The 27,905-nt window shown below is 38.8% G+C and overlaps 1 protein-coding gene and 1 long non-coding RNA gene across 3 annotated transcripts in view; one reads left to right on the top strand and one right to left on the bottom strand.

Moving 5' to 3' along the window:
* Positions 1 to 357: 357 nt before the first annotated feature.
* Positions 358 to 19,790, bottom strand: LOC127363823 (uncharacterized). Its single transcript, XR_007884943.1, has 3 exons — positions 19,561 to 19,790; positions 1,819 to 1,887; positions 358 to 840 (listed from the first exon to the last, which is right to left on the bottom strand). It is a non-coding gene; the product is annotated as an uncharacterized LOC127363823 (long non-coding RNA).
* Positions 19,791 to 19,897: 107 nt separating this feature from the next.
* The window catches only part of rxfp2a (relaxin family peptide receptor 2a), a 48,827-nt gene continuing 40,819 nt past the window's right edge, over positions 19,898 to 27,905 (top strand). For both annotated transcript variants that reach the window (XM_051400715.1, XM_051400714.1), the window contains exon 1: positions 19,898 to 20,215. In XM_051400715.1, coding sequence (XP_051256675.1) covers positions 20,137 to 20,215 — 79 coding nt within the window. In that variant the 5' untranslated portion in view covers positions 19,898 to 20,136. The remainder of the gene's footprint in view (positions 20,216 to 27,905) is intronic.

The following is a 27,905-nucleotide window of genomic DNA, read 5'->3' as shown; positions in this document are numbered from 1 at the left end:
TGGGAAAATGGAGGAGGGCAGTTTTGTGTACTGGTTTACTTTTACCGACTCCTGTTATTGATTTGAAAGACAACTCCTCTACTATAAAGCCATAGTTTGGTGAGCGAGAGACTTGAGTGAGTATGTTTGTGTGTGTCGTTAAATGCTGTTTATGTTACGTAAGAATGCATCTCAGCAAAGTAATTTAACAGAGTAATTGAACCTACTGCAGGAAGTTTTTAACTGGTTATTAAACAGTTTTAATTTAATACTGATGCGTCTATATAACCTACATAAGCTGTTACGACCAGGCTCGATTTGGAGAGCAGTAACATACAATTGGAATTGGAAAAGAGATGGAATGTGACAATTGACAGGTTCAGGTTAAAATCAGGTGTTTCATTAACTAAGGAGAGTGCGCTTGCACAATGAAATATAACAAAAGAGAGGCTATACAGGTACTGACAAATAACTAGTACACAAAATGAAGATGACTGAATGACACTAAAGAACAAAAAGAGATCAGCACCCATAAGCTTACAAACTAGTGAACAAAAAACAAACTAGCAGTTATTCTGCAACTTAAAGGTCTCAAGATTACGAGGGCACTGGCTGAATCCACTCAGATAACAGCCAGGCAATACTAGGAAATACAAACACTCTAGACTAACACAATGGTGTGCAAACTGATCACTAGTTCACAGCCGCTCTGAACTGTGGACACACAAGCTATTTAAGTGCAGCTGGGGTTGATTGAAGACTCCTGATTGGTAGCTTTGGTGGAATCGCAGCCACACCAATCACAGATGCCAGGGGACAGCAACCAGGAAGTAGGCGGTCTCTGCTCCAGAAGGACCAATCCTCAACAGGGAATCACACATGAAACACCACAATGAATATACACAAAACGACAACCAGCGGCGGCCGTAACACTCCCCCCCTTAAATTACAAGCCCTTGCGGCTTAACGTTAAGGTTACATACATAACACATAGCTAAGCTCTACAGCCTAGACAAAGCATCAGCGAACACATTTTCAGACCCCCTTTTATGTCGGATGTCGAGGTTGAAGTCTTGGACCAACAGTGCCCACCGCATGAGTCGTTGGTTGTGATTAAACATGCGGGACAGAAAAACAAGGGGATTATGATCAGTGAACACTACAAGAGGTAGAGAAGTAGACCTAACATAGACCTCAAAGTGCTGTAGTGCTAACAACAGAGCAAGGGTTTCCTTCTCAATGGTGGAATAATCGAAAACTAATCGAAACTTACTACTTGTTTGTAAACAGCGCATGCTCCATGGCTTCTTTTCCAGTTTTAGTGTATTGGTGCGGCATCACAGCACCACATACATGCGCTGGCATATGTACTACAGCGTTTTGGGTCGTTGTCAGTGAATCCGTGTGGATGCAGATATTTCTGGAAACGACGCCGTGTTTACGGAGATTTTCATCATATTGGGTGAGGCCGCGTATTCATGAGGACAGGCCCTTAATCTCAGAATACCTCCTGGCATGCACTGAACATCGTGTTGAGATGTTGCCACAACAGATGCACAGAGCTACAGCTGCCACTGCATGTGGTTATTAAGCTGTGAATTAATGTGAGGTTTGAGAGTAAGATGCAAATGTATCTCACAGGTTCTCCAGAGCTCTCTGCCGGACCTCCCTGTGACAAATGGGGCCAGAAATGTTAGCCCCTTTGTATTAATAATTCAAGATGTAATGTGAATGAGAGAGAAGCAAGAGTTCCTGATAAAATGCTGGTCTGCTGCACAGATATCTGTATCTCAATGTTTCTCTACCACCTCTGTGTGGGTCTGTCTTTTGCTGTCTCACCTCTGTTTGTGTCTTGCAGCTATTTTCCATGTTTGGTATTATAATGGATCCAACTGCACGCGCACAAGCCTGGAAAAAGATTAAATGGTATTTAGTGGGAGTGACAAATGTTAGGTGGCATTTATGAGCCACTATCAGTATGGTTTTTTTCCACATGCATTGTACACATATATGGCAGTAATTGTAGGTGCTGCATTTAGCAGAGGCCATTTGTTTATCGCATGGCTTTTTACCACATCGCAAAGATATTACATTAACATTTTTATATTTCTATTGTAGGATATCTTTTTGAACCAACATATACTAGACTACAAATCCCTCTGAGAAGGAGGAACAGCTGTTGTTTATGCTTGGTAGAGTCAGACAAGTAGTTGGAAAATCCAAGTATAGTATTTGTTTTCAGGATAGAACTATCACCGTCCGAATACACATAAGCAAAACATAAAATTACTTTTTTGATTGCATTGTTTAAATTTAAAGGTCCAGTGTGTAGGGTTTAGTTGTAGCAGTGAAGTTGCAGTTTGCAATACAGATGCCAGCGGTGTTGGCGTCTGTATTTGACAGGTGTAGGAGAAACTACAGTGGCCATGAAAAAAACAATGTTTGGTTTGCCTTTCTGGGCTACTATAGACTCCATAGAAGAAGAAATGTGTCATTCTAATTCTAACAAACACAACAATTCCTATATTCAGGTGCTTATACACTAATGAAAACATACCTATGAATATTATATTCAATAGATCCTCCTAAATGTTACTCACTGGACTCTCCTGATCCAGGGGAGCATAGGAGATGTCAAGGAACGATACAAAGCAAGTATTGGTTGATATTCATTTAGTCACTTTCAGTGTAACTCATTTCCAGAAATATATTTTGATGTCATCTATCAAAAGAGCGGATAAGCTAGTGGTCTGCTTATTATTCTTAGTGCGGCAGCCACAGAATTTGTGACCTTTACACTCCAAGGAGACACATAGAACTAGTTTTGAGTAGAGAAATTAGGCTTTTGCACATGTGTATTGTTGTACAGATCACCTGTGCAGTATTAACATAATATACCTACAAAAATCCTCTTTAAAGCCCAGTGACACTTCATAAGAAATTTTGATCACTTTTAAAATGACACAGAATGAATAAGGATTGGTAAATGTGTCTCACTGTCTATTGTCCCATCTCATTCTTGCATCTGTCAGAACTTAAGAAGCAAAGAAGGGATCCTAACTGGAAAGAGGCCAATATCTTAGACTGGGGGAACTTTAATAGTCCTGTGCATGCCTCTAAAACAATCTTTAAATGTGTTATACCATGTCCATTCTTGTGTGAATAGGAACTTGATCTGTGCCATTCCATAGCAGTATCTTGGAAGAGTAAGTAACTGAATTTCTTTCTTTTGGTGAGGTCACTGTGGTCTGCAGAATGTAAGGACATTCGTTCTGCTGCGGGGGAGAAGATCTGACTGACCTTAAACATGGAAGGACATTGTTTCAGCTCCAAGCAACAGGCATCCTTTAAGTTACAGCAGCATTTCAATTCTAATGCGAGTGAGGGTAAACAAGCCTATACTCCTGCAGCCAGAATCTACATCTGGAAGCTGGAATACTCTTCAGGGAATTTTTCGGGCATTCGATTTAAAAAACTGTTGAGCAAGAATTACATGGATGTTATCTCCAGAGGAAGCCATCTCAGGCTAAAACTTACTAGAGCTGATAAATCGGCAACAGGCTCAGTCCTGAGCCCTCGGTGGTCAGTTTCTCCTCTATACTGGGTTGGAAATCCTCCACCGCTGTGGGCCCCTGTAAGGAGCCTGGGAGAGTTCGTTTTCTCCCTGCTCCTCTGATGTCCTTTATTCCACCTCCTGCTCACCGAGCAGACCGATCTGCCAACAATAGCACTCCACATCCACCAGTTTCATCTCATCTCCATTTGTCACTACCGCAGTTGGAGCCTGACAGGCGGTTCCACTCAGTGTCAGCTCCAGTGACTTATTTTCTGAGACCACATCCACCCGCTGCTATCTCAGTTCAGGTAATCAATCACTCAAATGCACTCAATCGCTTTCACTTTACAAGGGAAACCCTGAAACTGAGCGATCTGAGGTTTTAATTGTTGGATTCTATCATCAATTTCATAAGGCACTAATGGCGTCATGTCCAGGCAATCCATTGAGCTGCATTATTAAACTTGCTAGCCTACACAGTTTAAGCTTGGGGAGGAGTTGTGTCATGTCTGATTCCACTAAGACTATAACCAACAGCTCTGAATGTTATAGCTTTCTTTTTAGTCTGCCACTTAATTCAATTCAGTTCAATTCAATTTTATTTGTATAGCGCCAATTCATAACAGAAGTTATCTCAGGACACTTTTCAAATAGAGCAGGTCTAGACCGAGCTCCTTATAACACTACTTGCAGAGACCCAACAGTACCACAGAGAGAGAGAGAGAGAGAGAGAGAGAGAGAGAGAGAGAGAGAGAGAGAGAGAGAGAGAGAGAGAGAGAGAGAGAGAGATTAAGTGGGACAGAAAAAACTGTATTTCATAACCGTGTCACAGACAGTACGGCACCTGTTTGTGGTATTATTACACAGCATTGGGGGTGGCCTTGCAGTAATACACAGAAATGCATGTAGGCCTATTAGTTGTTCCCCCAGTCTTGCTTGGCTGCCTCTCCACCTTTGGGAGTCTTCATTTTATCATATTAAAGAATAAACTGTCCATTTAATGTGTTTTAATCTACCCACCCCCTAAATTTACTTCTGGTTTTATTCAGGACTTTTCAGACGTTAATTCTTATGCTTGGGTGTTTTTAATATCCATGTTTTTGCCCCTCTTTCTTCTTGTTTACTACTGATTTTATCAAACTTTTTTATTCTTCTGCTTTGATCCAACATGTGAAGCAGTCGAGCCACGACAAAGAGCACACACTTGACCTTCTGTTCTGCCATGCTTTCTGATGTAAACTCGATTGATTTCTTTGATCACAATGCAGTGCTCTTCCTGGTTCCACTCCTCTCTCCAGACCCTTCTAAATTCACTCTCAGTTTCCTTCTCCTGTAAAGATTTTGCTGCCTCAGACACATTTTTAATACCAGAGAACAACATGGCCTTTCTGTAGAGGAGCTTGCCAGTGTTTTTAACAGCTCTTGTGCAACATTTTGTAGCTCCAGTCAGATGTAAAAAGATGAAACCTTGCCGTGATTTAAGGAAGAATTGAGGAGCATAAGAAAGGCAGAGTGGAAATGGAAAAGATAAAAGACTGAATGTCCACTAATACGTTTACAATCACAGAAGCAGAAACTAAGAACTGGATGTCCAAAAATCTTTAATGACTCGAAATTAGATGTAACTACCCCCTGTGGTCCCTATATTAGCAACGGTAATGATCTCTTCTCTAGTCTGGGTGCTCTTTATCAACTTCAGTCCCACCTTCAACACTATTCACCGTCACCAGATCAGGAAACTCCACCACCTCAAGGTCCCCCCCTCTCCTCGTACACTGGGTACACACAGCTTTGTTAGCAACAGATCACAAACCGTCAGAGTGGGCACTGTAACATCCTCTACCATCATCACCAACACCAGAGCCCCACAAGGAAGTCCCTTCCGGTTTATCCTCTACACCAATGGCTGCACCAGCCTCTCACCTATCACCACATAAATCAAATACTCTGATCACACAGTGGTGCACAGACAACTATCTGCAGCTGAACGTCACATAAACAAAAGAACTATTTAACACTTCCAGCACCCACAGCACAGCCCTCAGCTCCATCCACAATCCCACAATAAACTGAGCAAAGACTCTCTGCCATCCGCATTATCAAAGCTCTTTCTGTTGTCCCCCACCTTCTGCTGCTGCTTTAAAAAAGTATAATACAAATCATTCTCCTTTGCAGTTCCCCCTGTTTCTTCAACATGTTTAACTGCCTCCAATAGGAACAAACTCATATGCATCACAAACAGCGCCTCCAAAATTATTGGTCTCCCTAGGTCTCCCCAACCTCTCAGACCTAAACAGCAAAGCTATCACACACAGAGCACACATCATAGCACAGGATCCCAGGCACCCCCTCAATCAATTTTTCATATTGCTACCATCTGGTAGTAGTAGTTGTAGTAGTAGTAGTAGTAGTAGTAGTAGTAGTAGTAGTAAAAGACAACTGGGAGTTTCACTTAACCATCAGTTTTGCCTTATCATGACCTGAACTTTGCAGATCTTTCAAGCATGCAGACATCAGCACTGAACATCTGGCAACAGCCTGGTCAGGCATTCATAAGTGCAGTTGATTTATTTTCTTTGTTTTCAAAGTAATTTTTCACTTTCTGTCATTTTGTTTCTTTGATGATGATGGGATGCCTTTATTTGGGTTCCCAAGTAGAATATATTAATGGGGCCTTTCACCCTCTGCAACAACCTCCATTTTTAATGCAAAGCACCACCTGGATAGAAATGGCTTTCTAACAAGCCAATTCAACTTGCTGTAAAATACCATTTGTTAGCTTTTGAACTCTGTAAGTCAATGTATCATTTAGTTTCCTTTGTAAACTTATATTAACAGGTTTAACATGATGCTTTACGCAGCACTGAATATTCAAAAAGAAGTGTTAACAGAAGTGTTTGTCACCTGTTTATTGGTATATACTCCTTCCAATAAACAACAGATTTATTTAAATTATTAATTAATAAATAGGTAACTAACTTTAAATATTTAGCAACAACACTGATAAAAAGATATGAGGTTTTAGTTGCCTCAGCTCATTTCCTTCAGTCAGTTCAACTAAAATGTGTGGTGTACTTGAAATATCAAATTTTTCTGCGCCCAACTAATCAGTCCAATCAGAGTTGTTCAGGCAACATACATTTCTTAGTTGGCTCAACTTATGTACGTGTGGCCCCTGCAAAAGTGCATATGCAACCCCACACAGCCAACAAGGGCTATACAACTCCATGTGCCACAATAAACGTAATTTTCAGATCAGGAGGAGGAGGATCAAGGTAAGAACACACTTTTAGCCTGCTTGTATTTATCAAAATGCTTGTTTAATGCTTGGTTAAGTATTGTTAGATAGATAAATGAGATAAATGTTACACTAGATTGTCAAATTAAACCTGGCAGCAGCAGTTTTTAGTAACATAAGATTTTTTACAGTGAATTTTAGAATTTGTGTAATTTTTAGTTGCTGTAGTCAGTAACATGAACAGTAGTAATAACAGTAGCTCAACTATGGATTTTGTGCACCATATCTGAGTGTGTTATGGAAGCCGTAAGCAGTCATGCATTCATACATTTTATTTCCTCCGTTTTCTCATGATAACAAGTTAATTTGACTTTGTTTTCCTAAAATAACTAAGATAATTAATTCGAGATCTCGAGATAACAAATCAGATATAATAGGCCTGACAGTGTGGAGTGAATGTGTGTGAATGGCAAAGCAACAGAGCAGGTCAGCAGTAGGAGTTCAATACACTGAAATACACTTTCGAACTCATACAGAAAGTTTTCATGGGCATTGGAAGTGGCAACTGTTCGCCCAAAATTAATGGCATTCGAAACAAATTGCTTCAAGGGCAGTGTAGTGACAAGTTGGCCAGCTCCATCACATGTTAAGAAGAGTCAACACAAAAGAAAAGGTCTGTATACTTGTTGTAAATGTGCAATATTGTCTGTTGTAGTACGTATGTAGTATTTGTTCAATCAAGACATACTCAAGATCTACTTGAATTGCAGTTAAATTGCACAAACCTTTTTTTTTCTCAAAGCAGTTAGCTTTTGTTTCAGACCTACCTTCATACCATGAAAATTCTTGCATGGTAAACTGTAATATTAAGATTTTGCAGTTTTATTATGGAAATGTTAACAGCTAAACATGTTAAATATCTGACACTTGTCATAATTCTGCATTGGCTCATGGTAGTAATACCAAAAAGGCCACCCCATTTTGAAAATTCAATAAAATGGCATTCTGAATGGTCTTTGATGTTGAATAATAGTTTTTATGTTGTACTATAGATTTAAGTTGTGTAGGAAAAAGATGCAGTTCAATTTTTATTGAATGAACTTAACATTGCAACTTAGATTAACTATTCCCGAAAAAGTAACCTGGCTGCCTTAAAAAAATAAGTTAATTCAGCAGTTTTATTACTATGTTTACACAACAAGAAATTCAATTAATGGTACAACATGCTTAGTTTGAACAACTTTTTTTGTTAGGTTTGAACAACTAAAGATATCGTTCAAAGTTTGTTGGTTTTACTGGTCATTTTATGTTGTCTAAACTAGGATTTAGGTTTGTACAACTTGAAATATCTTGTTGGTATCACAAAAAAAAACTGGATTAAACTTAAAATCTAAAGTTGATGGGACTAATTTGACAGCTTCACCTTTGTCACACCAACTATTTATTCTAAGTTTAAGAAACTCCGATATATGTTAGAGCAACTTAAGTTACTAAGTTTGCCAAACTAAACAATTTAAGCCTTAAATTGTTGTCCAGCCAGGTTACAAATTATTTTAAGTTGAACGAGCCAATTTTTTTTTACAGTGAAAGACGTGTCTTAAAACGCTCATAAAGGCCCCTGCATCCTCTCTCCCTCTCAAAACTCACCAGGAGTGCACACAAAAATACTCAGAGCTCCAGACTCCAGACAACAAATGCAGCTGTATAAGATAATGCAGTATTACTCTTTCCTTCCAGATGACAATGCAATTGTTAAAACTCTAGGACGCTGGTGCATATCAGCATGCCCACTGTAGTTTCTTTACGATAAGTGCTACAGGATGGACTGGTATTGGTCAAACTGATATTACGGATACTGAACAGATCAGTAAAATGTTCACTGACAACATATTTCCTTTGTTTTCCCCCACAATACACAATCTTGCAAGACTATCCACTCATAGGGACTACAGCATTATTCAAAAGTCAGCAGTGACTTTTTTATTAACATTTATCCCAAATCACAATCTTTCCTTAACCTTAACAAAAGTACAGAAAACAAAGGAGGACTGGAGCATCCTGATTAATGCACAGCCTTTAATTCTGCAAAAAGACCAATGTTTCGACACTGCTCAAAATGGACATGGACATGGGGCAAACAACATATGTAGTCAACTTAGAGCAGGTGCACAATTGTAATTGGTTGAAGATTTCAAATATATTGGATAATGATTTCAAGGGTGGGAGGATGCCACACCCCTACACCACAGGCAGTCCTGCACTTTGTACGTCCACCATCCATCCCAGCCTCATGCTTTTTATATAAATGTATTGTTTCAAAAAACAACAGGGTTGTACATTTATATACTGCCAATTTGTTTTGTCAAATGTGTTTTGAGGGAAATGTTCTTGCTGCCTGGGTTGTGTTCACAGCTTCGATATTTTCTGCTATGAAAAAGTGTGTGCAGTACAGCTCTTTGACACCCATGTGATTGGCTACTAGAACAATTAACTAAAGACATTGTTTCACATGCTTCATGTCACTGTTGCCCTTTTTTGATATTAAACCAAAACCACAAATCATTCATGCTTCATTTGCCTCAAGCAAATAGGGATTACGAGCGCAGATATTGTTGGAAGAACAATTGCCAAACGTTGTTGTTGTACGTTAACATAGCGAGATGTTAAGTATGAAACATTTTGAGACTTTGCAGATACAATCATGTTTCCTCATTATGCTGACAAAATGCAACTCAGGTGGTATTATGTTTCTCTCTAAACAAATGCTGTTGCAAATGAATAGTATATAAACATAATTTTGAGGAGACAGGTTTGGCCTGCTGGTAGGAAGACATCCATTGAGAGTTTTGGGGAAGTGCAGGGAAAGGTAAATCTTGCAGCTGTGCAGTATATGAGAAACATCAAGCTCCTAAAAGAAGTTGGACTTCTCAGAGGACCAATTTAGACCATTTTAAAAACGTATAGCCTAGAAAGGCTATTTTATGTGTTAGGTGTATGGGATGAGCCCAGATGGACATAAAGGACTCTAATGCTCATGTACTGTGAGGACTCAACCAGTGGTCATTTTGGCATACCATATCCAATTCTGTTCATTACATCCTAGTGGCTCATACACTCCATGCAGGGGCTATTCGCAAGTCTGCCTACCTATTAGACAAGCTAAAATGAGAAAAAACAGTAATAAAAACTGGCTCAGCGTCCACAATTTGCTGCCTTTTTAATAAAGCAAAGGAGCAGAAAGTCACATGAAATTACTGTCTCTACTCTTTGGATGGCACAAAGCCCTCTATAGAAAAGGGAGTTTAAGAGGCTGTGAAAATAATTTGGCAACGGAGGGTACAATGGCACACGTTTTTTGCTTCTACACCTACAAATAAAATCAATAAAGTGACTTTGTGTGTGTTTGTCAGATGGGCAAAGTCCCCTTTTTGTCCAGCAGCCGTGGAAATTGAAGATAGATTAAAAATACAGACTAACACCCTGCCCTTTGGGATAACTGTGCATGACTGGTAAGATTTATTTTTAATTCTCATTTACACTCCATCTGTTGAGACATGAAATGAGAATGAAGTGTGAGTGTTCAGAGAATTTAGTTTCCAAACTCAAGTGTTTGTATCAGCTGTATTTTGTTTTCAAGAGTGTGATAAAAAGTAAATCTTTGTTAAATATTTCTTAGACTTGTGTAATCCAGCTAATTATTGAGAAGTAACTTTATTTCTGGGGCATTCGTAGAGCTCACCTGGTAGAGCTGGTGCCCCATGTACCAAGACTGAGTCCTTGCTGCAGCGGCCCAGGGTTTGAATACAACCTGTGGCTCTTAACTATTTGGATCTATTATTCAAATCACAAATATATTTGAACATTTTCTGCAAACCTTTGCAGAAGTTAATTCAACTCATGGTGGGAGACAGATTCAAAACAGAGAAGACAATAAATGTAACCTTTATACAAGCTGTGTGTAAAAGTAAAACAGTAGTAAACGATTTATTCTGACAACTAAAACTCTCCTGAAGGAATAGCCTGTCAGTCTGACATTAATTGAAACGGTTTAATCAATTTTTATTTTTTTTATTTTTTTATTTTTTTTGTGACATTATGGGTGAAATTTTGGCCCTCGGGCTATTGCCCCAAAAATTAATTAAAACTGCTACTGATGCTCCATACTAAACAGCTGTTTGAAGAAAAGACTTCTTACACACTGAGACAAGTTTTTAATGAAATGCCCAGATGGGAAAGGAAATGTACTCAGTGGTAGTTCCCTGCAGTTCTCTTTCTGCTCTCCTGCATTGTAATAAAGTTGGATTCATAATGTACTGTAGTTGTTCTCATTTACATATTTCCGTTTCTGTTGTCAGACAACAGAACGAGCAAGAAATAGCTTTTTGTGATAGAATCACGGTTCAAATGACATCCCCAAGCTGCTCCGCTGCAGTGGTAATCAAATCATTATTTTATATTCGTCTCACAGAAATAATACACAGGTTAATGACAACAGCTGTGTATGGAAGCCGAGGGCGGCCACTCATGCAATTATTTTTTTAAATACTGTTATCTTGAGATCACAAGTTAATTTATCTCGTTATCTTGAGAAAACAAAGCGTTGACTTCTCGAGATAACAAGATAATTTATTATTATTTTTTAATCATTCTTATCACAGCTGATTTCAGCCTTCAAGATTACTGCCATGACTGTTTGGGAGGATTCATAAGTGTACTGAAGAGTTGTTAGCACAATGTATGCCTGAGAGTGAATTTAAAATATATGAATTTCCTGGCAATGTGATGCAATACTGAAGAAAATATATCAGGAGAAGATTATTAAACAAGCTCGAAGATCGAGATTCTTTTCATGCACTCATTTTGTCAGTATGAAAATTAGAATAATAAAAAGACGTCTTGGCTTCCATAGCTGTGTAATTGGCTGTATCTATATTTAAATATAGATCTATTTAAAGATAAATAGACATTTAAAATGTATTCGCTGGTGCAATCTCATATATTTGTAATGCTGCATCAGCTTTTTTAAAGGAGCCCTGGAACTAGACAAAATGTAGACAAGTCAAAAATATAACTGAATAAATTATTGTTAATAGTGTTAGTTAAAAAAATAAAGCTTTGCACTTTTACTTATCAGTCAATAAAATGAATCTAAAACGTACAGTAGTTTATTTGACTCCCATTTATCTATTTCCTTTTTCCCAAGCTAAAATTGTATTAAGTCACCACATTTCTAGTTCCTCTACTTATATTATGATAATATGACCAGGGCAGAAACTAAACTAAAAATTAGAAAAGGCTAAGGACATTAAAAATAATGTGAAAATAGGCTTAATTTATTTCATCAACTGACTGGTGGTGAAGTAAGATTTTTAACCAGCTAATTTTATAGATTTATATTTCCTTCCATACTCTCCATTTATATTATTCAACTTAAAAATATTATCCATTGATGTCTTCAGTTATATTTTTGGCTCCATACTACACAAACCTGGTGATGAAAATCATAATAAAATAAGCATATTATAAATGATTTATTCATTACTCAGATAAAAAAACCTGACTCATCTGAATTGGAAGACTTATTTTTTTTCTCATAGTAACAAGAAAGCACAAAACAAAGGGGAAAATTAATAGTAATTTAAATCATGATGATGATGATGAATAAGAATACATTTCTGTTTTCAGCCCTATGAAGTCCATAAATGCTGATTAATGCAACTGTGTCTCTCAACTGAAAGCCAAATGGTTTCCCCTTCCAGCTGCTCACAAACTCCTCATGAATAAAACATTAGCTTACATGTTTGTTCTTTTTATCTTTAACCATAAGATTATACACCTTTTGTGATGCTTTGAGTGCAATGAACCGCTTTAGTCTCTGTGTGTGGTTGTGCACATTTGTCCTTCCAAATGTAATCCATTACAGATGGTGAGGGTTGATCCCTGGTAAAAGTTAATTTGGCTGGTTTTCACTCTCTATGTTAATTGTGAGCAGGCAGCCGGGGCCTTTTGTTGTTTCTGTGATCTCTTTAGTGCTTCTGAGCCATCTGATGCTTTCACTGATACTGATCAAATGTAATAGGTTTTTCTAAAGTATGAATTCCAACAACAGTTTTCTGCCACCTAAAGGCTTTAAGCCAGCGAAGGCCACAAGGACACCACATATTTCAAACTGAAAGCGATAAAATGTGTGACATATACTGAAGTATGGGAAAAACTAAAGCTAAATTTAGATGCAAGTCTTGTCTTGCCAAAAGGATGAGGTAATACAGAAGTCCAAGTTGACCTCATCTGTGGGACTTTTTAGTTTTAAAATTCAGGTTGTATACTGGCGCAGAAAGTGAAGGGATATACAGACTAATGCTAAATTTCCACAGATATGAAACAGGCATAACACCCCTGATGAAATATTAATCTTACATATGAAATCAAATACTTTTCTAAGGACATTTTAAAGCTACCTGGGCAAAGGTGGAGTCCCAATCCCAGACGAAACTCCTGACACAGCACTATCCTTTTGGAATAGATTAGCACTTTCATACTTAATAATTAGGGACACCTGTCATTAAAACCTAAACTAAACATAAACCAGATATTTAGGCTGCATGACAACTATTGGCCACATAGTAAACAAATTTTATATAGTTATTTATTTGGTCCCCAATGATTTAAATTGATATTTGTCACCCCCGGATCTTCTGTCTAACACCACCTTCAGGTCCCATTTTCTTTTGACTAACATCACATTCAGGCCATTACATTACGTTCCCATTTTGAACACCCTAACATGATACTAGAGGGTGCTACAGTGGCTGCCCACTGCTCCGAGTACTTAGGATGAGTTTAATGCAGAGGACGAATTTCACTATACATTATATTGTGATTGTATATGTGAGAATAAAGTTGATGTAATTTCATTCAAATATCAATAGTTTGCCATGTAATGTGGTGACCACATTCATTCTGTCCAATGTGTTCCTCTATAATGATCCCTGTAGGAGAAACATTTACATTTTTGTTTTGTTTTTCTCTCTAACTATACTGATATGGCTATATATACTATAATATAATGATTAAACTCATGCAAAACTGATGTGCTGTAACAATGATCAAATTAAAGAAAACTGGTGTGTGGATTTATTATGTTTTTTCAAGGTTACTTGTAAGATGAGTTTGTCTTTTAAATATTGTGAATGATAGACTGTTGTGTAACAGTGCTCTTAAATGCAGCTGGTTGTTGCTTTCAGGCTAGTTAATACCTGGACAACTCAAAACCCCAAATTCCCTTTATTGCACCTTTTGTTTTATGTTGCTCTACACTGCTTCCATCAGCATTTTGCAGACATTGTGAAAGAAAGCATTCAGCCAGTACACATTCAGATCTGAGGATGTTTCAGATGATGAAAGCTGCTTAGAGGACACAGGCCTGTACTATCCTAGCCACATCTTTGATGGTAAAGTTCATGAACCAAAGCTGCAATACGTAATATTTTTATAGTAATGCGAAGTTACTATAGTCGTGAAAAGATGATTAGGTGTTATTTGGAAGGTGTCTGCCAACCTCAGCTCTACAGACCTTTATAGAGTCTTTCATTATTATAGCTTTACAACCTACAATTTTACTGTTTTGGTTCACTCTCACCTCTCCTAACAACCCCCTTTCCAGCAGTAGTAGCCAGCTGTTTTTGACAAAAAACCTACTGCAGGCTTTTAACCAGAACCAGCCGTCGGTCCCACATTACTCATGTCCTCGCTGCCCTTCCATAGGCTGCCTGTAAAAAAATTCAGAATCAACTATAAAATCTCACGGATTACATATAAGGCACTTCATGACCTTGCCCGCAGTTACATTTCAGATCTCCTTGTTCCTCATTCCACTCTTCGGCCACTTCACTCCTCAAATCTAGGCCTTTTATCCATTCCCCACTCTAACTGCAAAACTAAAGGTGACCGTGCCTTTGCTGTTTTAGCCCCAACATTGTGGACTAGTCTTCCCCAATCACTCAGATTTGTGGACTGTTTTAAGCGGCTCCTCAAAACCCACCTCTATAGACAAGCCCCTTTTATAGATCTTCTTGTTTGTTTACATATCTCTCGTCTCTCTTTTAATTTATTCTTTCCCTCTTGTTTTATCTTCCATATGTTTGTATTTATAGGCTCCCTATGTATGTATATGATTGGGTATGGTTATGTATGTACACATTTATATGTATATGCATATATATACCCATATGTGTGTATGTACGTGTGTTTATTGTTATTTGTTTGTTTGTAAAGTACTTTGTAACTGTGTGTTGTTAAAAAGGTGCTATATAAATAAAACTATAATGGAGCATTTTCTTGCTAAACAGCCTGAAATTCACCTAAAACTGTAAAACTGTATTTATTGTACAATATGTATTATCATACAGTACATATAAATCTCTACATACATGCAAAACATAATAAAAATCAAGCAGGACAAAACAAATTGAGAACAGTAATGCCAATATGGTGTTTATAGCGTGTTACAATGCCCCCCAAATGACCAGATAATCACATCATGCAGGTTTAAAGTCCCAAAGTAATCATCATTTGAATCCTTTTGATCAAACAACTTGCATTCTTTTGAACTGTAGCAAAATGTGCTTTCTGTGGGAAAACACAAATGTCACAGGGTGCATTTCTATCTCCAGGACCCCTGGTGAGAAAAGGAAAACAAGAGCAACTGTTGCTCCACAGTGTCAACTCATACGCCATGCCAGCTCATTACTTCTGTATTACTGCAACACAGTCCTGCCTCATCAACATCACACAGGGGTTAAAATCTACAGAAGGGACAGGACACACTAAAGCGGCAGGGATTTTTTCAACCCTTTTTGACCAATTCAGATGTTAAATTAACAAAAACAACAAGTTCCAATCAATAAATAACTTTTTATCAAATAGAAAATAAAAGGCCACATCTCTCTTCATTGCACTTTTATCTGATCCATTTTAGTTATACACAGTTAAGTTCTTTGAATCTGAAATCATTCCATTTAAACTCAGGTTTCTTCTGCAAAGTGGCCACTTTATCCAGTATAGAAAGGTCCTAAAAATGTTTTCAATTTCACTGAGACATGCTTGGACTCAACAGGGTCAGGATGCCGTCAGTGTACTATACAGACAATTCAGAGGCTCATTCAGAAAACCAAAGACATTCACAGTAACTGTGACTTCAGTTGGTGTGAAGCTTTGAAAAGAGATATTTCATTTAACACGATCACTAATTTAATGCAGGTTTGCAAAATCAGAACAAACATTGATTAGAGAGAAAAAAGAGGTAAGACACTTGACTGGTTGACTTTGTAAACAAAAAGGGCAAACAGACAAGGTCAAATGCTTCATGCAACAATGCTCACATATTAAGCCTATAAAACTGTATTAATATTACAACATGCTGGGATAATAAATATTTAGGAATATATAAATAATAACTAGCAAGCGTATTCACAAGAGGCCATTTTTTATTACTTCAGATAGCAGTCAGCAGGTACGAATATAGCAAAAAGATTCTGCAAAATCTAATCATGAGTTAAAGGAATATTAAAGAAAATGGCATCTGATGTCCATATGTTTTTGATTATGGTTTTGCCTTTATTGCACCAGAGAGATTTATATTTTTGCGAAGCTTATTATGTTGATTTATTGTAAGTTTCTGTGTTGCATGTTTCATTTACTGCCTGATAACACAGCACAATGTCATCTTCTTAGTATCTATTTCTATTAATGTCAATATTCTGCACTTTGTTGCTTCGTGTGCTGTATATTGTGCGTTTCTGTGTTGCATGTTTTAATTAGGACAACAGGGGCATTTCCAGACTAGGGTGGCACAAAGGGGGGCACTGAATGTGTATGTGTCTCAGCATTCCAGTCATTCCCAATTTATGTAATTCCAACATTGTTAATAGACCCCCGTATGCAGAAATATTCAAATACACTAGGGGAAAATAACACACTGTATATACCACATGCAAGAAAGTGCATGGGATTAGCATAAAGTGCACATGTCTGCAAAGGGGAGACTTGTACGTACTTATAGAACCGATTTTCATTCATATACCATGAGGTCAGAAGGATCCCTTTGAAAATGGCCATGCCAGCTTTCCATCGCCTAAATTTAGCTTAACTTCGGATCCTTATTTGGCCCCCTTCCCAACATGCGACCAATGGTTCCATTCAGTAATCTAATTTCATACGATACCAGTATCTTCACTCTTGAAAGACAGAAAGACAGTGTGGCGTGGATAGGGTTGGGTACCGAAACGCGGTACCAATAGGGCACCGGTTCCGACGTAAACGGTAGTAACCAGACCGAATAAGACTCTGCAACATGCAACAGATGCCATAAAACAATTGCATGCAAGGGAGGTAACACGTCGAATTTGATGAAACATCTGGCGACACATGGAGTTTATTTAAAGCCGAACAATGCACCGTGTTTGATAACCTACGTGACGCAAGGCCAAGCACTTCAGCAGCCGCAGCCAGTGTCAGCCTTGCCGGACAAATTGAAGAGACTCCCAGCCCTGCCAGTGTGGTGGTGGACATCACAGATGATGATGATGACATCAGCCTTTCCTCTTCGGGTAAATCTAGTAATTTAATGCCAACCGCAAATCATGCATGTCAAGTAGGCTAGCAAACACCGTTGCTATTCAACAGTGTAAGTGACAACGTGTGCTATGTCGTTAACTAGGGTACTGTTTTTTGACAAAGTGTGCGTGGTTTCGTTTTTTTAAGTACTGGTACGAGAACCGTTTAAGCACCGGAACCGTTAAAAAATACCGAGTAGGCACTGGTATCGGATAAAACCCAACCGATACCCAACCCAAGGCGTGGAAGAGGTAAGGACAATGGGCTGGCACTTGGTGTGGCCAATCAGATTTCAGGGTTGGCCACTTTGTCCTCTTCTGTCCTCTCTAGTTCTGCCCAGCTGCTACATCTGATTGCTCAATGAGGCGCGCCTGGCCTGGGAATTAAGTGCCTAAAAGCTCTTGCCAGCATGAGAGGAGAGCGGCTTTGGGTGTGGGACATGCTGGTTGTGCTTCCTACCAGCCTGTAATAAAGTTATATGAAAAAGGTAGGATTTCAAAATATTATTAATTATTTGTAAATTAAGCCTGCTACTCTGTGAGCTATTTTCTCCTGATGGTTAATAAAGCTGCAGCAAAGAGGTCACAGTTCACCGCAAAAAAAACGGGCATGTTGCCTTAATGGCTCAGATCTGATTCAGATTTTGTTGGGGTTCCCAAAAGGCAAGCGACATGAGTGAGCAAAACAATGCAAACAGCACAGAAACATGTGCTCGATGTTCATACTGATTACAGTTCAGAACCCTTGCCACTGCTGCCAAGCTAAATGCTCTGTGTCTTACTTCTTCAGAGGGTTCAAGAAAACTCTGGTTCCACCAGAACTCCTCCTGTGCTCCCTCTCCTCCAGCTCCTGGATGACTCCATGCTCTCAAATCCATAAATCATTTTTCTCTCTCTAGTATGAACCTTTGACTATTGCAAAACTTTCTTCTGTGGAACCAAACCTATATATCAAACCATCCAAACTGAAAATTACAACTAAACTGATTAAATTAAATCTTAATTAAAGCCCTTTGAGCCCAAAAGCTAGTATCAACAAGATTTAGCGTATGGCGGCTTTTTCAAAGCATTAATAGCTGAAATCCATAAATGTTGTGCTTATGTGTCCAAACTTTATCTGCAGACTGCAGTTTGCACAGTCGTCTTTGTGATGAAATGTAAAATGTTCTTAATGATCTGAACAACTTCCACATTTTCTATTTTTTTTCAGTATAGTCCCTGTGGGTGTGAACGTTGTTTTGTTTCTGTGTTCTTCACTTTGAATTTATGTGCTCTGCGTCTATAATCCCTCTCTATTTGTCTAAAAATATGCAGAACTTCATTTTCATGCCAAGAACAGTTTCTTCCCATCTGCAGCTGGCCTCAACAACAAGGCCTGGGACCCCCGCTGACATCGACTCTCATCCTGCCCCGTGGACGCAACACACTACATTAATGTAAAGTCTCCACATCTGACTCAATGCCTTACATTAACATGATGGCGATAACTTTATACTAACAGCTGGACATTTAGGTGAAATACATTTATTAATTATCTTGATTGATGATTAGAAAATGTATACCACTGTCGTGTCCATTAAGAAGGAAGCTACAGCCAGGAGATGGTTAGCTTAGCTTAACAGAAAAAGTGGTAACATGGGGAAACAGCAACACTTAACTCACTAATTAAAAATATTGCTTGTTTAATTTTTACAAAAACCAAAGTGTAGAAACGACACAAGTTTAGGTTTTAGATATTATGTGCTAGACTATTTCTTGGCCGGACACAGTGACTTCCTTGAGTCTCGGCTGGTTGCCTGAATACTTCATTGGTGGCAAAAAGACTCAAAAACCCATCAAAGCCTTCAGACTTCATTTTCACACTTAGAGGCCTTTCGAAGGAGCAAGGCTGTTTCCCCCTATTTATAGTCTTTAAATTAAGCTAAAATAACTAGCTAGTAACCCTGTCTTTGTGGTAAGAGTGCAGTCTTCTCATTCAATTCTCAAATAGTGAGGGACTAAAAATAAAACAGTAGCCTATACGATTACAATCAACTCATTGTTGAATAGAAGAACAAGACATGTCTGCTTTCTCAGTTCTGCTCCTTTATTTGCAAAACAAAAGGTGGTTCCTCCATCGGGAAATACAAGAGGTACAATTCACATTGAGTGTCTTCTGCTCTGCTGTTACTTACCCAACTGCACCCTGAGGCCAGAAGAGCCTACAGGGCTGCAGTCCAGCAGGTAAGCCCATTGTACATCCCGCACAGGTCCACAGGTGGGTGGATGCGACACTTTCACACCTTGCGATGCTTGGATCAAGAGACTGCTCCTCCACAGGCACGGAAATAACGTGCGAAAACTAAAAAAAAGAAAGAAAAGAAAAGGCAGAGAGAGAGAGAGAGAGAGAGAGAGACCCAGAGAGAGTGTGGAAAGGTTTGAGACAGTGCCTGCGTTTGTGTGTGTGTGTGTGTGTGTGTGAGGGAGAGACAGAGAGGGAGGGAGGGAGGGAGGGGGGGAGACGGGGGGAAGACACGGTGCCTTTCAGCAGAGTCTTCAGAGAGCTCCGGGAGGGACACTGTGGAAAGCATGTCGCTGATTTTACGCGCCGAGCTTTCCACTTTTTACTTTCCACGCTGCTTCTTACTGCTGCTGATTCATCCGATGTCTTAGTTCACCTTTCCGGTCGTACGGGGACTTCTGCGGACTTACCGGTCGACTGACTCACGGAGGAAACCTTGGCTGGTCTGAGGCATTACAGCCGGGGCGACATGAGCGCAGGAAAACGCATGAGGATGGACGCACCTGTCATCATTCTGCTCATCCACCTGACCCATACTGAGATAAGAGGTAAATTAAAATGGAGGGAGGATGAGGTCATATGATTAAGACCCACCAGAAGACTATTATTTTAATATAGAGTGCTGTTTGTTTGTGCTGTCACTGGAGTCTTCCTCTTGTTTGTCTCATTTTATGAATAGGAGTATTTCATGTGGTTATGGCTGGTTTTCCCTATTTGTAGCACAAGATTTCCTTTTGAATCAAGTTGTTGGGGTTGTTTTTGTGAATGAGCATTCACAGCGGAAGAGACAGCAGAACATTAGTTACACTATAAACTGTGTTAATGAATCATCTCCACAGTAAGCTGCTGGCTCCTCATGTTTCTAAAAACCTCAAATGGACCTGTGGAAAGGGTACCTATTTTGTGAACACTAAATAGGGTCTGTAGTTATGTGGGTTGGACAGAAATTCTATTTATTTTGTCCGCTCTGCTGCGCAGATGGAGGTGGAAAGGCATGAAATAGGCTGTGAGATTGTTCAGTTCTGTATGACCACTGTCCTCACAAGGATAGAAGGAAAAATTACATGATTTAGGATGTTTTTTAAGAAGGAGGACACTGGTTTAGGTTTAAATGAAGTACTGATAAGATTAATAATTAAGTATTGAGTGGAGATTAATCAGAGAATTGTACCAGTCATTAGTAATAATTCAATACACATGAATATATAATAAAAGTGACATGACACTGACATTTCTTTGTTCTCTGGTAACTGGCAAATAATCTGTCAGATGTTAGTATTGAGTGCATTTGAGTTGGGGGTCGGAGATGATCACAAAATTCAATTTCCAATTCATGTCTTATTCATTCATGCCCACTCAAACTTCCTCCATCTCCCAGTCTGTGACTCATCTTCAGATCTCCTACTGTGGTTTGGATGAGGCTTTGTATGAACATTTCTCTGACACAAAGTGCTGAGAACGATAGGACAGATGTAACGGTGTTGTTTCGTTTCACACTGAGGTGAGATGATCACTCGGGATTGACTAAGACTAAGAAATATATAAAAAAAATTGTACCTAAAAAAAGTTAAAAGAAATGATGGAAATGATGGAAGATAATTTAAAAAAAGCAAAACCCAACACACAAAACAACATGCATCAGTCAGTACACAGCAGACAATAATGATAAGGGCTGCACCATATGGTAAACGAATCATACTGTATGTATTTGGACAGCTATTATGATTTGCAATGTAATTCAAGGTTGGCATCAAAATCTTAATTTTAACTGAAGAAAACTATTAAAATTACGATGATGTGACCTTTGTTGAGGTTTGTACCCATCTCTGCATCACTATAGTACATCATTATAATGCTGTTTGTCACACATTTGACCTTATTATTAAAAAAAAAGCATCTCCTGTGATTTGGATCTTGCACTTGGCCATTTGCGAATTTTGATTATATTTCAATTAATTGTGCAGCTCTAATAGAGATCCACACTATAGTAAACACTTGAGTGCCTCCCAACTGTATCTCATTACCTCACTCAGGAACTTTAAAGAATTATGTCCGTATTTGTCTGAATTAATTTGATAATCACAGTTAATAAAATCCTTTTCTATTACTAGACAGCAGGCACCTTTAATCCAATGTCAGGGATGTTGAGGGGGGTTTTGTAATGAATCTGAATCAGTCACAGAGCAATCAGAGTCACAAATGCTATGGCATTTGCTGAGACGTGGCGTGGGGAGGAACTGAAATGAGTAAGAGGCACAGTAGATATTGAGCTCAATATTTTCCACAGACATTTTAGGTAATGTATTCAGACAGCGTAATACTTGTCAAATAACAACAGATAACACAAAGGTGTGCAGACAATTGCTGACATCTGTCAGGTCAAGCCTTTTGGAAGATGGGTTGGTTCACTACAGGACATTTCTAGAGACAGAGGAGAACGGATCAGGATTCAGTCAACCATCGAGATAATTCAAGGATTTATAGATTTGTGGTTGTGCTGGAGATTGGCAGTCTCCAAAGTGATTCAGTGTTTTGTTCTGATAATACGGGACAGTGACAGATTGATATGTCATTGCTGTCATTCACAGATGAGAGGTTGTACATATGGCTATGAACTAGGGCTGGGCGATATGGCTTGAAAATAAAATCTCAGATTTTTTCACACCAAACCCGATTTACGATTTTAATCGTTTTTTTTGTAGACTGTTAGACTGTTTTTAGCGGGTGTTTGTGGGCTGCGGTCCTGTATATCTCGCAGAGAGCAACATTTCTGCCACTCGGCTGCATGCCTCTGCTTGAGGTGCTGGAATAAATTGGTCGTACTGCTACTTTTGGTTGCAACAGCTTTCAAACAAACTTTGCAGTGGGTCGTGGTTTGTTCGCTGTTGGACGCCACAAAACTAAACCAGTTCCAAACAACCGACGACACTGTGCCTTTTTTGGGGACGAGCTCATCCTGGCTTGCTGCCGTGTTGTGTTTATCTGTGGAGAGGTGGGGGGAGGGGTCAGCGCACTCTGACCTACAGGAGCCCAAAGGGAGCGCCAGTGTTGTGGAAGTTAAAGAGAAAAACTAAAAATAAATTGTGTTTAACTACAAATTCGAATTAATCGATAAAATCGATTTATCACCCAGCCCTACTATGAACAGAAACATCTTATTTAAAAATCGTGTTCACTTTTATCTTTACAGTGTAATACTGTACAGGGAATTGTTTAATTAAGTGAATACTTGACCAGTAATTCAATTTATGATTTCAATTACGTTTAAATTATGAACACAGTCATTATCAGTTTGAAGTGTCTGTGCAGCCAAGAAATACTAGTATAACTTATTTAAACAAAACCAATATCTGTTCCGTTGGATATTGTTGTGGTGAGCACCCAGATTCAAGCATCCCCCAGACCAGAGGGCCACAGAGGCTGACATTATGTATTAGTGTTTGCGTCAATCTCCATGTGTGAAGGCTCTCTGCCTCAGAGAGAGATGTTGTGTCAAATTGAATCTGTTCTTCACGGCTGGGAAGACTGTTGAGAGGTTAATATTTTCTATTGTTGTCTCAGTGTAGGTGTAAGCTTTGCCAGATGATTTTAATGATTTTCATATTTCCTTTGCTGAAGTGAAACAGACTGTTACAAATTATAGAGAAATAGATAGCTCCTGGCTTGTAACTCGCTCACTAATTTTCTTTTAGCAAGCTTTTAGCAGGGGGAGCAGCTCCGTCACTGTCAAATCAACTCTACACATCACAACCTGCACCACCAACAGAAAAGGAAAGCATTAGTTTAAGACCTGCAGATGTAGACATGACCATGACGCCATCTACACAAAAAGAAAAGCCACTGCAATTATAAAACTTGCACCACCTGCGTGTGTCACAGCTATTTTCTTTTTAATAATTGCTGTTTTCTTTGTTTGTTTTGAGACGTTTTACATTTAACACAACTGCTAGCTCAGCTAAGATGATTAGTAAAACAAAACACTAACCTCCATTGGATATTAAAGGTGCCCCTGGAGTTTTCTAGTTAACAAACAAAAGTCTACATTCAGTGTTTTTCATTAAAACACATGGTGTGTTATGTATCCTTGAGGTCTAATAAATGTATTGAGTGCAACTCTTAAAAAGTAGTTTACATCCATGTTTTCTGGCTAGCAGCCTTCTTCACTGCCTCTTTTGGCACATTCAAGGCCAAAAGAGGCAACAAAGAGGCCATGGCCACATTAATGGCTACTTTTGGTGTAGCCATGAACCTTACTGTCAACAGCAGGCAGCTTAATAAAGTGGGCTCAAACCATCAATAGCGCTGCTTTAAAAATTACAGGTTTCACATTTATTTCAATTCGGGTTAATTTCATGAATGAAAACTATGACTAAATATGTTCACCAACAACCTTTGAGACAAGGATGAGACAGCACCAACGTCATTAAACTCTAACACAATATGCAATATTGTTGACAAAAAAAGATAAGACTAAAATGTAAAAACTTTACCAAAAAAAAAAAAAAAAACAACAGAGAGAAACAAATATATACTTACACCAATGTAAGCAAATACACAAATGCCATGATGTTACATTTCCTGGTACAGAATAGCATACATTTTTTTCCTGACAGATTTAATGGGATTTAACCTGAACTGTTCGCTCTTTTAACTTTGTAGCCACTTTGGTTATGAAACTGGACTCACTGCAATGCAGCAACATGTGTTTACGAAGCTTTACTAACAATGAAAGCAGATGACGGAGCTGGTCTTAAAACACAGATAATACTGCAACCCGAAGATGTGAAAATGTGTTTTAATTGAATTTAATTGTAAAAGGAAATGACAATATATTAAATGCTTGTGTATGTGCACTAAGCCATTAATTTAAAACCTTTTATAATTTCATTCTGACACCAGCCTGAATAGGATAAATGGGTATAAAAATGGATCAATGCAGCTCCCGAGGTCTATGACTCTACCTAATTACCACATAAACAGTCCATCATTTCACCTAACAATGATACACTTGGTAACTCTAGAAAACCAGGAGATTCCTGAAACCCTGTATCTTTTGTTTGTCATCTTTCATGTTTCAGATGAAGGAAACATTTCAAATTGTGCAAACACCACACTGTCTCTTTGTTCTGGAGTACCTCACCTGCTCAATGAGCTTTCCCGGTGTGTCTGTTTTCATACATGGAACTCTTTTTATAGCTGAAGTCCTGCAGCCACATCTCAGGTTAAATCTCAGATCTAAATTTGAGTGTGTGTTCTGGTCTGTGCATAGATTAAAAGATTACACAGTGGATGCCATACGACTGTGATCACTGTGCAATAACTACTTATCAGTTACTCCTGCTGTGCTACTGAGTTGCTGAGGAAAGAGACACACATCAAAGCAGGACATGTAGATTGTCGTAGTAAGTTTTTGATTTAGATTTTGCAACTTTGACTAACCAAGGGTAGTCTTTTGAAATGTCAGGAGGACTTTGTGTTCAGGGGAACGTTGGCTGCGTACTGTGGCCAACACATTACAGCGGGTACTGTAATAACCACTGAGGTCACATAAATCAGAGGCATTTTTTACACATAAATGAGAGAACACTGCCAACAGCTATAATTTAAATTTTCATAAAAATGTATCAGATGACAACATGAAAACAATGTGACGATGTGATAGGGGTTGCTTGTAATGAACTTGCAGAGAATTATCATATGAATCTACAGCTCTGCTCAGCTTTACGGAGCTGTCAGCTCATTGTTTTTCTGTCCAGCCCCCCTTTACTGTTTTGGTTCACTCTTACTGCTCTCTCTACTCTCACTGCGTCATTTTCAGTTGCAACAAGACCTCAGCACCAAACAGCAGATAGTAAGAGACTAAATGAGAGAGCCAGATATTTCCCTCAGTAACTTGTAGGGACCAAAATCCGAGGTAAAAGAGAGTGAATATTGGACTTACATTCACCAGGGGGGCAGAAAAATGACCTCAGCTGAATGCTGAAGTTACTCTAACTAACTGTTGAACATGTAAATAAGCAACATATATAGTTTGCCATATCAAATTAAAAAGTAATGATACTGTTCAAAATGCTCACAGCTTGTCTCTGCTGTCCCCAGGTGGCCCAAAAAATCTGTTATTGTAGGTTTAGATATTGTTGTAGTGGCTCTTGGCATTCACATTTATATCTGCCATTCATTCAACAATTGTACATGGGCTCTTTACACTTCTGGATAAAGTAGTATTTTTTCCTTCTCACCAAAATGGCGGCTCTGAAAGGCAATGATAATATGTTAAAAAATTACATTCAAGGTCAAGTGTGTAACACTTAAGAGAATCTACTGGCAGAAAATATTACAAATATTACAATATTCATATGTCCGTTGTTATTAGTGTCTCATTAATTCTCTCATAATCTCATCATTCATCACCTGAATACAGGAATAATTATTTTTTTGTTAAAATGAGCAATTTATATCTGAAGATGCTGCAAACACCATCATGTTCTACAGCAGCCCAGAGCGGACAAACCAAACACCTTTTGCGTTTGTGAGTTTAAAGTCCACCGTATTTTTTCTGATACACTTCATAGGCTGTTCTCATTCCCAGGTTGTCAAATACAGACGCCAGCGGTGTTCAATTAGCTGAAGTCTGCAGCTTCACTGCTAGATGCCACTAAATCCTACACACTGGTCCTTAAAGGAATAAGACCACTCTCAGTTTTCTTAAACACTTTCTGGATGTATTTTCTGGATGTAACTTATTTTGACATTATCTCCATACCTTGATCCATGACCTCTAGCAGCTTTTGGGGGAAGAACATTTTTTTATTTCATATGCTATTTTATGCCCGGCACCACAAGAGAAAATAAATCCTCAATGACATACAAAACAATTTCACCTCGCCTGTCATGAGAAAGCTTTTGTACTAAAATTGGCTCATTATATGCAATACTTCATATAACTGACACAAGGTATGAACCATTTGTATATTTGTACGTCATAAACGGTTTCATTGGGGAATATTTTGTACGATTGCTAAACGCAAAACTCTAATCAAAGTGGAGCTCCTGAGTTCATCACATGAATTACAATTTCCACTTTAAAAAGCCTCAAAGTGGTTGCCTGCCAAGGACACCAAACTCAGTTTTGCATACCTGTTGTGTTTATTTATGGCTGGAGGTAGGAGGTATTGTTTCCCTACCTCTGTGTTCCCAAACTCGGTAGATTCAAGCTGTCAATGTGACAAAAACATGGATGACTGCAATTAAATTTTTTAAAGGGGAATTTGTGGCAACTTTTTCAACTTAATAAACCCGTTTAGAAATAATTTGGATGGGTAAATGGCCTGTTCTGGTGTTAATGGTGACTTTCCCCGCTCCCCCTAGCGTCCCCAGGCGGAAAACCAAGCTTGCAACTTTGGGACTACCGTCCCGTTAAGTTGGGAATAGGAAGTATCACGAGAAGCAAGAACGAGCGAGAAACAGTAACGTAACAGTAACGTAACTAAAGTAACGTAAAGTAACTTTTTCGGGTAAAAAGTAGTGTAACGCGTTACTACTGAAAATATGGTAACGAAACGTAGTTCCTTTTTCAGTTGGGCACAACGTTACTTTTCCCAGGGACAGATTTGACAGCGACGCTGCCTCAGCTGCGCGCTTGCGCAATAGTCGCAGGCTCTCATTCCACACTGAGGTTGGTACTAGCAATAGCATGCACAGAGTCAGTCATCATGGCAAGCGGCGGAGCAATCACAACCAACGGTAACTTTTGAGGGATGGAGGTATTCCCATTATTTCGAACTGATTGAAAATAAGGGAATTTGAGTGCGAGGTGTACACTGTGCCCTGGCCAGAAACTTTTGTCCACTGCCTGTAGCTCAAGATTCCCGGGGAAATGTGATATGTCGAGTCCAAGCCCACATAAGCAGCTAAAACTTCCTTTTCACCAGGTATCTAAACAAGAGTTGGACAAACTTGTTGCTTTGTTCATCGTCGAAGAAATGTTGCCCATCAATCCGTCGAATCTCCCACTTTCAGAACGATACTTGGCAAGATACCGGTAACAGGAGACAAGCCTGTTTAATGTAAGAGTTATGTATTTATGTGTTTTGTGTTCACCTACATGCCCATAAGATGCATCGAGGCTATGCTATTTGGTATTATTGTTTGTATTGTTGTTTTCTTGTCAAGTGCTCTGTTTGTGGCATTTTTCATAATAAAGAGCACAAAAGAAATACCTGTTATGTCCTCCATAGT

Source organism: Dicentrarchus labrax, unplaced genomic scaffold, assembly GCF_905237075.1.
Source record: "Dicentrarchus labrax unplaced genomic scaffold, dlabrax2021, whole genome shotgun sequence".
Lineage (NCBI taxonomy): Eukaryota > Metazoa > Chordata > Actinopteri > Moronidae > Dicentrarchus > Dicentrarchus labrax.
The sequence above is the reverse complement of the archived record's forward strand: the minus strand, read 5'-3'. Positions and strand labels throughout refer to the sequence as shown.